Below are 14,234 nucleotides of genomic sequence, written 5' to 3'. Positions count from 1 at the left end.
TTTTCTTGTTCACCAAACTTGAATCCCTATGATGGTTGTGGGGATTCCTAAAACATTGTGTTTATGTAAGAAGGATTAGGGCTCTGTCTGAATTGAAAACAACATACCATGTTGCTGAAATTCCTGGAAACTTTGTTTGCACTACCTTTAAACATGCTGTAATGTACTTTGAACACATAATTGAGTCATTCACAGGCCAAAACAACTCCATTTGTAAATCCTTAATATAACTGTTAGTTATGTGAAAAATTTGAAAATAATAATTTTATACATCATTATATTAAATGATATATAAAAATACATTCTGCAATGTTTATTTAAATTTAAAGTTTAGAGGGAGTTTTAAAAAATAATTTATATTATCAATTTTTATATTTTTTGTTTTGTTAATCGATTAACAAAACAATCAATTTGGCAAGTAAGTGGCACAATTAATAATGGTGCACATGTTAACCACATTCTGTGATTGAATAAAGTTTAATGTTTGACTTGTTTTTGTCCTTCTTTAAGCATCATATTTTCACCTGGTGGTCAAATTTTAAACTACTTTTTTATTGTAGAAATCTCTTCCCTATGGTCTATATAATGTATAAACCAAGTTTCATCAAAATCCAATAAGCAGAGCAGGTTCTAGAGGGGTCTGAATAGGGTCAGTTTAATTATAACCACCCTATATGTAAACAACTTCTCAACAAACCCAATTTTTGATTAAAGCACGATGATCTGCCAAATTATCAAGCCATGATTAGGCTAAGTAAACAATCCTACATGAAGTAATTTGTCTACAGGAAGCAGTTAAGCCACCATCTCAAGACAAATTCATTCATATCTAATTATTTACTTAACCTAATCACAGACTGATAATTTGACAGCTAATCTGGCTTTAACAAAAAATTGGATTTGTATTTGTATAGAAAATTGATTACATTACAAGGACTGATTTTCACCTGTCCCAGCATTCCTGCATTGTAACCAGTATATAAAAAAAAGTTCTAAAGATCCCTGGTTTAAACTTCATGCAATTTAGTAGAAGTTCAAATTTTATATGCTTCCTAAAATTTAGTTGTTTTTTTGTTGTAGCTACAAAGTATGATGCAAAATTCTCAGAATCACAAAAAATCTGCTTTTTTTACACAGATTATTGGGGATTACAATATGCATGTACTGTTTCCAACATACACTCACTGCCATAAAAATTAGCCCACCAAGAAGTTTTGTTGTATCAGTGCAAAATTTGGCCGGCAGATAAGTTTCAAGAAGATATGGAAATGATTAGAGTTATAGCATGATAGCTCATTGCATAATGCCAGCAAAGGGCCTTAAACTGTGTCCCCTTGGCCTATAAAAAAATGCACAAAGGCACCTGTCTGTAGTTTATATGTTGCAGAGGTACACTGTATCACTAGAGATGCCATTATGTAACGATTGAAGACCATATGAACAACTAATTGAGTTTGAAAAGAAAAGGATCATTGGATTGAGAGAAGCCAGATGGTCATCTCAGCAAACAGCCCACCACCTAGGCTGTTCTGACAACACTGTGAAGCTGTGAGGTGTTGGGACCAGTGGACTAGAGAGAGCTCACAGACACAGCATCCAGGCTCAAGACACCCTTGGCAGATCACTAGCAGAGAGGACTTCTGACAAGTCCTCACCTGGTCCTAGCCTGGTCCTCTGACAAGCATGCACACAGCCGATTGTATTGTTGTCTGCCATCATTACAGGCCCCTGTGTCTGTCTGTACTATTTTGAGGTGCCCGAGAGAGAAACATTTATTATTGCAGCATCATTACATATGCTGCCATTGACAATTTTGCCTTTGTTTGGAGTAATGTCATTCTTGACAAGATTGGACCCCAATGGAATGGAACTGGATTGTTTACAGCGACAAATCCAGATTCAGTTTGGGCACTGACGACAGCCATGTTTACGTCTGGAGGCCCTATGTTGAACGCCTCAATCCTGCCTACACTTTGGAGTGGCACACTGCCTCACAGCTGGTGTGATGGTCTGGGATGCAATCATATACAACAGCCAGTCACCTCTAGTAGTGATCCAAAGGATCATGACAGCCAAGCAGTATGTTGGAGACATCCTGAAGTTGCTTCTCAGGGCAGGACTGCAAAAAGTCGTTTTCCAACAGGACAATGCTTGACCACATAGAACAAGAGTGTCATAGAACTGTCTCTGCCACATTGCCACACTTCCTTAGCCTGTCTGGTTCTGATTTGTCACCAATCAAACATGTCTGGGATAACCTGGGATACCAAGTTGGACAGCTTAGGAGTTTGAGCTTTCTCCAGCTGCTTGCAGCAACTGTGGACTGGGATGCCACAGGACACCATATGGCATTTGTATGCCTCCATGCCTGCCCATATCACATCATGTATTCACACTAGAGATGGCTCAACAGGGTACTAGTACTTCCTTTCATTTGAAGTTTTTCCTGAAATAAATTATCCTTTTTCTTTCATTTTGTAATCACTTACTTATATCACCATTACACTCACATATGTACAATTTCATTCAATTCCAGCAACTCCTTCTTGGTGCATTAATTTTTATGGCAATGAGTGTAATTTACACTAAAAAGGAATGTCAAAGAGCAACAAAACACAAGTGACAAAACAAAGGTGATTCTTGAAAGAGATGAGCTTTAAGCAGAACTTTACAGGGAGTGGCCAAAGTTTGTCACATAATATCTACAGAAAATCCCAAACTCAAAGTGAAATTGCACATACCTGTGACTGGGCCATCCACAGTATAAGCTATCATTTACAAAAATTTTGAAATTCATAAAGTACAGTAAGGGATGGGTTCATAGATTGTGTCTTGCCATATCAGGAAAAAGAAAAACCAATATCAATCTTCTGAAACTGTGTTTTCTTAATTTCTATAATTCACTAACACAAGTCGTGCTACTATTTTAACACTTGGCAGTTTTCCATCTTTATTTAGTTGACTAATGAAGATGGAAAACCACCAAGTGTTAAAATAGTAGCATGACTTGTGTTTGTGAATCATAGAAAAACCAATAGCCAAAAACTACAAAATGTATCTTTCTGGCAAAAAATGGAAATTGGTCATAATTGTTATTGATGAAACATGAATATACCTAGACAACTGTAACAAACAACAAACCATTTAATGCATACCAACTGATAACAACTAATAAATGGCTTAGCAAATGGTTTGGCTTTACTAAAAAAATCTAGCAATAAGAATTTGTAACTTTCCCAGCTGTTATGAGTTTTATTTTAAAAAAATTTTATATTATTAAGCAAAAAATAAAATTGTGGCACCATCTGTTAATTTTTTTTATAACAAAATCTGATTTTTATATTTTTAATTACTATAAAAAAGCTTAATTTTAAAGGTAGAGGCAAGTTTTATAAAAAAAGTGTAAATGTTAAATAATGAATAAGATCTTATGTTTTACCCCTCTCAAGATGCACGACCCCCTCTATCTCCCCACCCTCTTGACCTTTCACTGCCAAAATTTATAGCACCAATGCCCTTCATATGCAAGCCACTATGCCAAATTTCATTCCTTAATCTTTACCCAATGCTGAGATGTTAAGCAAAATAGACATCAACAACACACACACAGCCATAGATTTTTTTTTTTACTTTTTTGGATTCAGGAGATTTGCAAAAAACTTGGAGGGTAAAATTTGACATGATTACAATACTTTTCCTTGTTATGTATACATAACAGTTGAGAAAGTAAAACTGGCAAAAGTTCTTGCTTGACTTTCCCAGTCTTGAACATGAGGTTAAGGAGACAGGTAGATAATTTTCAATTATATTACAATATATAATTTAAATAATATTAAAAGCTTAAAAAGAGTAATTTTGTTGAATTATGAAAACTTTCACTGGCTGCAGAAACAGATTCACATCAATTATCAAAACAATATTAAATTGTCTATTACTAAAAGAAAACAGCAAGGAAATCTTTTAAAAGATGATAGAGTGTTTACTCAGAATGTAGTGTATATAAAGAAATTTTATAAAGATAGATTTTATTATTATTTTAATATAAAGGCTTAAATTTGTTTGTGTGTATGTAAGTGAATTCTCTATATAACTCCTACTATTTTTGTTCACTCCAGGTGAAATTTTATTTTGTTGCTCTTTATGTTACAACAGATAGTATAAATTACTTAATTTGTAGAATTATTAGCAATTGTTCTTGAATGTCTTAAAATCTCAATCTACTCTTCTCAATGTCTATTTTCTCATAAAAAGTATTCCATCAAGCTTGACGGGGAAATTTCTAGTCCTGAAATATTAAACAAAATAGATGCCAACAAACACACACTTCCCCCTCTTATTTTTTTTTTGACTTTTTTGAGTTCAAGGAGTCTCAAAACATTGAGATTTGTAAAAAACCCTGGAGGGTCAAGTCTGACACAATTACTTTACTTTCCTGTGTTATAACAGTTGAGAAAATAAAACAGTATAGAGAGTGCCATAGAAGTTTTATATCTGAACTTATGATTGTTGCAGGTTTCTTTTATGAGATGATGTTGCAATTTTGTATACTAGATGTAAACATTAAAATTAACTTGAAATATTTCTAGATGAACATTCTAGACCAGATTTACTTCAATAAAATTCCATCATTCTAAGTGGTTTGGGTTCATTACGCCTTGAGTCATGGATTACAATCAAACTGTTCTCATCTTAGACTACAATTATAATAATACAATCATGATGGATTAAAGATTCAAGCATATCTCACTGAAAAAAAATTCAGCCTAGCTAGCAAATATGGCAGTTTTAGCAACAATCATTATTACAGTTTATTTTACATTACCAAAAGTATTATTTATGTTTTTATCAAAAATAAAATAAATCATATTTGAATAAATACAAATTTATTATAAATATATGCAAAATAATTTTTAAAATAATAATATATTTTATACTTACCAGGAATTAATTCCACACTTGATGATGCTTGGCCCAATTTATTGCTTGCAATCACTGAATATTCTCCTTCATCAGACTCTTGTAAATTACTGATTTCAAATAGCCATTCTCCATAACCAATGCTATCTGAAATTTCATTTTAAAAAAGATGATATTATTTATCAAAGTTATCAATTTTATAATTTTATTTATCTACAAGAAGTTTAGAAAAAACAGTGTTTGCATATGAAGTAAATTAGATACTAAGTTCAAATTTTTTTCTATTGCAGTAGAGACTCATTAATCGGAACCCCGGTAATCCGAACGATTTTCAGTCAGACTGTGTCGTGCTGAATCGAATGTTTTTGATACTAAATTTATTTCTACAGTATAATTTTCATGTTTTTATATTTTTCAATATATTTATTTTGTTTGTACAAAATGCAGAAATAATTTTTAACGATATGATAGCCTCGATTATTATTATAAAAATTTTCGTTAGGCTTAAAATCGACGAAAATTCAACACGAAGCAACATGCAACGAAGAAAAATTTGAACATCGGACAGGTTAATGTATTTTTTCGTACATAATCGGTAATCAGAACAAATCACTAATCTGAACAACCCCAGTCCCCAATTGATTCCGATTTTCGGTTCTCTACTGTATTTTTATTTGATTTCCTAATACTTTTATAGTAATATTTTAAGTAATATTTAATGAGTAATGTCAAATTACATAATTACTCAAGAAGATTAAGTCTCAAAGTTCCTTAGACAATATCTTCCCAATAAAATTCTTTACTTAATTGCAGTACATAAAACCTTATGAAACCCTTACTTATATCAAAAGTTTTGTATTTTTTTTTTTTTTTTTTTTAGTTTTTCAAATTATAACATTAATACATTTTCCTGTATGCAACTTTAAAACAATAAACATTGTAAATATGATATTTTTATGTTTACTATACAAAAAAATTTCTTAGATAATATAGTTATGAGAAGCTTAATGATAGTTACAAGGAGTTAAAATTTTACATGAAATTTACAGTTTATAAATCAAACAGAAATGTAGAAAAAAACTAGTTATGAATATAAATTCAGACACTGCAAATTTATTTTAATTCCAATAATTAGTTATTGATTCATATTCTTAATCATGTCTTATGTTTGAGTGTCAATAAGTGCATGAGAATAATGTGTTCCAAACAGAATGATTTTACTTTCCTAGCTGTTATTGTTATGTATACATAACAAGGGAAGGTAATAAAAGCATTTCAAATTTGATCCTTTAAGTTTTTTTTTTCTTTTGCAAATCTCAACATTTTGAGACTTCCTGAACCTAAAATAGTAAAACATAAAAAAATAAATAATAAATAAATAAATCCAAGCATGTGTATGTTGGCAATTACTTTGTTTAATATCTCAGGATGGGGTAAAGATTTAGAAATGAAATTTGGCATGATAGCTGTGTGTAAGGGACCTTGATGCTAGTAAATGTTAGTTGTGAAAGATCAAATTTTATGTAAGAACACGCAAGGTGAGGAATTTTGCAAAAACAAAGAGAAGTTACGAGTTTATTTACTGATAGCCTCAATATCAACTGAATAGATTAGAAGGTGATCACATGTATCTCAAGTGGGGTCAGACTTAAAGAAGATTTTTCTTGTTGTTACCATTTACAATTTTTTATAGAACTTTTCTCTACCCTCAAAATTAAGTTTTTTTGCCATTTTATAAAAATTAATAATATAAAAAGCTTTTTTACAATAAAATCTCATAGTAAATGGCACCCCACACAATTTTATTTATTATGATTAATAATTTAAGTTAATTTTTACATAAAATCTCATAACAGCTGAGAAAATTACATAACTTGTTGCTGGATTTTTTTCTTTCATGTTATCAACTGCAATATTCATAGCAAGAATCAAATCTATTCACTTCCATTATAAGTCTAAAATTTTACTTATTTATTTAATTTAATTTGTACAGGTTGTCAATCCCTAGGAAGAGGGACAAAAATGATATGAATAACACATAGTTATTAATTGTTGAAGTATCTCAATAACAAATAATTATATAAGGTTAATATAAAAGCAATATGAACTATGTTAGTAAGATGTTATTTTTAAACAACTATGAAACTGAATTTTGATTATTAATTAACATTCTAAATCTTATATCTGAATTATAGCTTGTGGTTTTATTAATATCATTAATTTATCTAAACTTCAGCCAATATCTATATTCCATTACAGTATTTAGATTTTTATATTTGTGAAAGATTTCTAATATGCATAATTGTATCAAGTTTGTTTATAGTGGAAAATTCTGTATATTTTCTAGAATAAGACAATGAAAGCTAAATTTAAATATTAAAAACAAAACTAATAAAGATAATCAAATACGAAAATATGCTCAATAGTTATGTAAGAACACGCAAGGTGAGGAATTTTGCAAAAACAAAGAGAAGTTACAAGTTTATTTACTGACAGCCTCAATATCAACTGAATTTAATGCTGCATTTTTCATTAATTTTTTGTCACTAAGTTTCAGATAAGGATGGGGAACTCATTTACTAATGCTAAGAATGGTTAAAAATGGCAAAGTTACAATTATAAAATAATACATATAGTGTTCAAAACTTCTTAAATTGGAAAGATTTAATGAATTAAAATAAAAAAATTTTAGAAATGAACCATAAATTTATTAATTTAATTTGTTTTAATTGAACTATAGACACAGTAATACAAATTATATCTGCAGTTAAAAATAACTTTCTAAAAATATGTTCTATGGTAAAGTAAAAATAAAAGTACAGATTTCTTTATAAATGTATATTTTTACAATGTTAATAAAGTCAGCTTTTAGTATTTAATACAATTATATTGAATATTAAAAGCTGACTTCATTAACATTGACATTTTTTATTGTTTGATAAAATAAATTTAATAATATATTTTAACATAGTTATATTTTATAAGCTTATGAAGGTATTATTCTTACATAGTTTATATTTATCATCATTTTTTATCTTCTGGTTGCAAAAGAACACATTCAAGCGAGGTTCAGGATAACCACCAACAGCACACATTAATTTTGCATCATTTCCAACTGAACAATTTAATATCTTTAAAGGCACAACAAATTCAGGAACAACATCAGCTCTTGTTGTTTCTAATATCAAAAAAGTAAATGAATAAATAATTATTTATAATAATTTTTACATAATAATTTAATAAATTAATTCTTAATTTATCAAGCTAATCATCTTTTAAATGGTATACCTTTACCTTTTTAATTTTAAGCATAAAACATCTCATTAATTAAAAATAAAAGGTATTTTAAAATAATTATATTTTAGTAAATATTAAAAATAAATCTTGTCATCAAAAATATATATTTTAAGCTATTACGATTTCTTATATAAAGTAATTATTAAATTAAATTTCCTATTACAAATGCATTTCTAATTGTTTGAAATTATAAACTGAAGAACAGATTTTAACTACTTGACTAATTAATTTTACCTTAATAACATAAGAACTCTCAGTAACAGTAATGTTAATAAAAATGAAAATCTGATTGATAAATGATAAATTTTATTACCAATATTTTTGATATATAATAAATATTATGACATATAAAGCATTTTAAATTTGCACATTAATACTATATATTTTATATTATTTTATATATTTTATATATTTTATTTTATATATTTTATTTTATTTTATATATTTTATATTATATATTTTAAAAAATTTCTCATGTTTATGCAATAAACGAAATTTGTTAAACAGAAAAACCTATCTTTAAATCCCAATAAAGTGTTTGAAATTTTTCAATCAAGCTAACAATATCTTTTAGATTAAACAGATAAAAAAAACAATGTTTCAACAGACCTTAAAATTTCATTATTAAAGTTTTATTATAGAATTTTTTCTTTAAAAATTAGTTATTATCTAGTATATACTAGGACATTGCATGACTTGTCATATTGCAATAGAACTGAAGCAGAGCTGAAGGAAAAAAACAATCCCTGCACCTGTTAGGAACAGAAGAGGCAATTTTCTTGTACAGTACCTGATGGATGTAAACAGGTAAAATTTGCACTTGCCACCATAAAAAAGACTATTCTTGTACCTGCTGGACGATCTTTGCATTGGCCAGGCATGGAAGACAATCCAAGAATAAAGCAATCAATGGCGATTGCTTTGTTTGTTTTTTGCACCTATTTTCTGTTAGGCACATGTAATACTGTTTTTATTTTTAACCCTTAGGCCTAAATTCTTTTAGGTGCACTCATTGCATCAGAGAACATGGACATTGTCATCCCTTTGTATACCAAAAACGAAGTCGTGGATTCCTATTTTTACTTTCCTGGCTCTGTTATAGATAACAGAAGAAAAGTATGGTAATTGGTCGAAAAATGACCCCTCCTCCAGATTTTTATTTTTGTAAAAATCTTGGGGACCTTAAAACATTGAGAAATGCAAAAACATTCAGTGTTTTTTCTGTATGAATGGATGGGAATGTGTATGTGTGGGGCATGATTTTGTTTACCCTCTTTGAAGATTAATAACACCTGTGCTTTTGAAAATTTCTGAAATTTTGTAAGAAGGTTTGTGTATTAGAAAGATTCATGCTATTAAATTCTGGTGGTTTAAGGTCAATGGGATGGGGGATAAACAATGATCGTGTGTCATATCTCAAGTAGGGTCAGACTTAATGACGATTTTACTCATTATTAGCATTTACAATTCTTTATAAAACCCATCAAAATTAAGCTTTTTGCCATTTTATAATAATTAAAAATATAAACAGTTTTTTTAAATGAAATATCGTAACAGATAGCATCACCAAAATTTTAAATGTTGCCAGGAGAGTTGAGTGATTTGTTGCTGGGTTTTTTACATTTAAATGGATCCACATTACATTTCTGGATTCCTCATCTCAATTAATGGAAAATGGAAAAGTTTTGTCAAAATCAATACATTAAATTTTGAGAATGAACTTGATTCTATAATTCCATAGACAATGTGCTAGCGACTGTAAAACATTGCACAACAAAGTCATGTGATTTATAAGATATTGCTGTGTCACACATGCTCATGAAATGACCTTATATCTCAAAAATGAAGTTATGGATCCCCATTTTTATTGCATTTTTGGTTTCCACATCACAATTAATGGAAATTAGCAAAGTTTAATCATAATCTATTGAACAGATTTTGAGAACAAACACAATTTTGTAAGCCTCATAGAAGAAGCTTCACTAATGCTCTGCTTCAAATATATATCAATTGAATTTTAGGACTGTTTTCTTTCATAAATGCATATTATATGATTTACAATCGAATAATAAAATCAGATTCATTAACAGATGAATTAAAACTTGCTAATTAAATATCTAAATATTTGATTTGGATATAAGCTAGGTAATTAAGTTGTCATCTTATATTAAATTTAATAATTAGAATTAATTCAAATTTTTAGAAAATTTTTTGCTAAAGTTGAGAAAATTTATATCCATTTATAGAAACAATTACTAATGAATTTCAAGAATTAATATTTATTATTTTATAAATGCAATCACAGAACAGCTTTGATGTTTTATTATTCAATTAAACTATTATCTTTTATATAAGGCATTTCAAAAAATTTTTAAATTTCATACCTTTTACTTTTAATGTAAAATCTCTCCAATTTTCTCCTTTTTCATTATATAAACAACATGAATAAGTATCAGAATCAGACAAATTTGTATCATATATATCCAATATATGTTTTTCATCAATAGAATATATAGAATACTGTGCTCCAGATAATAAATAGTGTTCACCTCGAAACCATGCAACTCCTAAAATTTTATACATTAGTTTAATAACTTACTTTATAATAAGTATTATATTAAACAATTAAGCAACCATTTAAGAATTAAACTTACCAATTGGTTTAGTACCCTTTGCTTGGCACACAAAATGGGCTATTTTACCAGCATGTAAACTTTGACTTTCAGGCACTTCTAAAAATATTGGATCACAAACATCTGATTTTCGAAGTTTTTGTGGAATGTATTTAGGATGATTTATTTTCATCATTTGTTTTGAACAAAAAGTTTCTTGTGTGAAATCTGAATGATTATTTAATACAGATGGATTGGAAACTTGCTGATATTCTTTTACCTTTGTAATGCTATTTTTTAATTCTGAGTCTTTAACTGAATCTGAATGATTGTACTTTTCAGTAATTTCTTCATCTACATTATCATCACTTGAAAGTACTAATGACCCAACTGAATTAGTTTCGGATAATTCAGACAACTGATCCAAATGCCTGAAATAATATAAATTTATCACAAACAAAAATTTCAAATGTAAAATTTGAAAAATAAATTTAAAACTAACCTAGATCCTATTAAAACCTGAACGTCATCAATAGGATTAGGAATAAACATAGAAGGAGGATCTCCATATGATGCCATTAAATGCATGCCAAGAGAACTATATACAGGAAGTCTTTTTTTTCTAAATAACCAATTTTCTTCCCAGGCTGAAACTGACACAACACAAGACTCAGCTCCCAATTCTTCCTCAACCTGATCTTCACTTAATTCAACAATATCCATTCCAAATTCAGGAAAAGGCACTTTTTGGCCAGCAGTGACATCTAATGCATTAAATGAATCTAAATCTGATATTTCATCAGTGCTTGTTATAACAGTTTTCCCTAAAGGAATATCATTTGTACTGTGATTGCTTGATTGTATGCTCATTCTACTACTTCTATCTTCTTCTGAATCTGTACCATCTTGAGTAATTTCTTCAATTTCTTCAATCTAATTAAACCATAGTACTATTAATTTATTTCTCTAATTTTATTATTAACTTTTATTCAATATAATAAATTTATTTTGAATAAAAATATTTTAATTTTTTATTATAAATAAAAAACATACTATATATTCTATACGAGATTGTGGCTTATTTAAATCTTCAACCCACATAAATTCATTGTTTGCTTCTTTTGCATTTGAATCTAAATTATCATCATCACTACTGTTCTCGTTACTGTTAGAATCTATTTAAATTGGAAAATAAAAATATTAATGTAATAGTCAATTAATATAAATAGTATTTAAAATTCACAAATTATTATTATTTAAAGATATTTTGAATAATTCTAAGTAAAAGAATGTTAAAAGATGATAAATGTAAAAATTCCCTTTAAAAATATTTAAATTATTTTTTTTTAACTGACTGCAAGTTAGGTTGGATGGCAGAAACTTTAACAACAAGAAGTTGGATAATCATTTTTCTGTTGTTATAATTTTGTATAAATGCGTTTTGTCTATTATAGTAGAACGTCCAAATAAACACCATCAGGACCTAGAAGCTTGTATGCTATTTAGAGATGTCCTCTATTGGGAGGTACACGCCAGCGGCCCTACTGTATTTTAATGCGGTCATCATACAATACAGTGAAGAATATGATGGATTATGAAAACATCAAATTTGTGTTAGGAATGTGAAATTACCAAGAAGTATATGTAGCATATATAATTAAAAAATATATATACAGTATATTATTTACCTATCCAATTGGATAGGAAAGATACTACATAATTTCAGTCAATCTTACCACATGTATTGGGTATTCTGGTATTGTTGTAATGTCAAAAGTGTTGTTTCTCTAAGACTATTGCTATAAATTTCTTAACTGAAGAGGACTTAAATTTGATAAAGCTGAAATGCATTTTGATAATTAATAAAAATAGAATATTGTTAAATAAAGGCATTTTTTATTCTCTATAATTTGTTTTATGGTACTTGGATAGACAGTGGCAACTGATGCATATTATGACAAGATTGCCATATTAAATATATGTAAACTAATTTATAACAAATCCTATATTTAGTAATTCACGGATACTAAAGAATTCTCTAATATTTGTAAGAAAAATCTATTCACAAGTATCTATTAGTATTCTACAAAGTGAGTGCTAAGTTATACTATGTAGAAATTTGACTATATTCTCGTTTCTTTAATTACAGCAATTACTTTAATATTAATACTGTATTTACTCGCATATAAGATGAGGTTTTTATTCATTTATCACAGCTTAAAATTCTTAGGTTGTCCTATATGCGCAAGTGAAAGATTCTTTGCGTTTTTGCAAATAATTTTTGTGAACTGTGTGTTCGCATTTTTATTGGATGCTCACTTGCTGTTTAAAAACAAAAGTATTTTATCTGGGTCGTTTCAATCGTTCTTGTGTATTGTCAGGAGTAAAGATGAATAGCAATAGGAAAAGCAAAGCTTTTGAATTGAATTCCAATTTGAAATTCCAAAATCACATGGGAGCCCAATATAAGTTTTAATCCATTCTCACATGAAAACAGATGATTATTCGGAAATCAGAATTCAGAGAAACTCATAAGTGTAATCGACAGAGAGTGGATTTGACTGTTAAAAATTGGCAAAACAAGTTCCCAATTGTACAGCTTTTACATGAAAAAATTATCTTGTCAATTTTACAAGATTTCTCCTTAGAGTTTAAAATGCCTGTAATTTTTGGGGGACAATGTGTACATTTACATTCATTTCATATTTTACTTGTGATTAAATGAAATAAAATTAGAATTGTATTAATAAATCTAATTTTCTTTATTTTGATCTTTAAAGTCACACCTCATCTTATATACGAGGTTGTCTTATATGCGAGTAAATACAGTATTTTCTTTTCAGATATTCAATATTAAATTGAGTTTAATATAAATATATTCACGACATATTTTATCATTATGTGGTAAAATATAAATGCTTACAGAAAATATACATATGACATAATCATCGACTTTTGAATATGAAACAATATCTGCACAAGTTCTCTTTAGCTCTAAGTAATTTTGAAATCTGATTCTAATAATTATTTTTTCTTTAATACACTAATCTAGAATGCTAAAAATGTATATAATTAAAAGGAAGATTTTATTAAAACAGGATGTAAATAATAATAAAACAGTGAGTTCATTGTGATAATTCAGTTAAAAATTACATATTTGATACTATTCAAGCAATTTGAACATGATTTAAAGTAGCCAACAGAACTGAATTATTCATAAAAGCAAATAAATACAGAACAGGTAATCAAGATAGAAATTAAAAAGCATGTATTAAATGATTAAATAATGATTATTGGATATTAGATAAAAAGAGATAATTTCTAGAAAGGTTAAAAACTATACAGGTATAAATGAAATAAAAAATATATGGGGTGATGCCAGTAATGGATTGTGACCCACAAGTAAAT

At 28.4% G+C, this 14,234-nt stretch overlaps 1 protein-coding gene across 2 annotated transcripts in view; it reads right to left on the bottom strand.

Annotated features, from left to right (window-relative positions):
• Positions 1-14,234, bottom strand: part of LOC136969418 (uncharacterized) — a 71,534-nt gene that overhangs the window by 23,087 nt on the left and 34,213 nt on the right. For both annotated transcript variants that reach the window (XM_067263567.1, XM_067263576.1), the window contains exons 11-16: positions 11,880-12,001; positions 11,329-11,759; positions 10,869-11,257; positions 10,599-10,781; positions 7,925-8,095; positions 4,939-5,064 (exon numbers count right to left, since the gene is read on the bottom strand). In XM_067263567.1, the coding sequence (XP_067119668.1) occupies positions 4,939-5,064; positions 7,925-8,095; positions 10,599-10,781; positions 10,869-11,257; positions 11,329-11,759; positions 11,880-12,001 (1,422 nt within the window). The remainder of the gene's footprint in view (positions 1-4,938; positions 5,065-7,924; positions 8,096-10,598; positions 10,782-10,868; positions 11,258-11,328; positions 11,760-11,879; positions 12,002-14,234) is intronic.

Source organism: Centruroides vittatus, unplaced genomic scaffold, assembly GCF_030686945.1.
Source record: "Centruroides vittatus isolate TY-2023 unplaced genomic scaffold, ASM3068694v2 contig_1035, whole genome shotgun sequence".
Taxonomy (NCBI): Eukaryota; Metazoa; Arthropoda; class Arachnida; order Scorpiones; family Buthidae; genus Centruroides; species Centruroides vittatus.
Note: the sequence above shows the minus strand (reverse complement) of the source record. Positions and strands in the feature narration are given on the sequence as shown.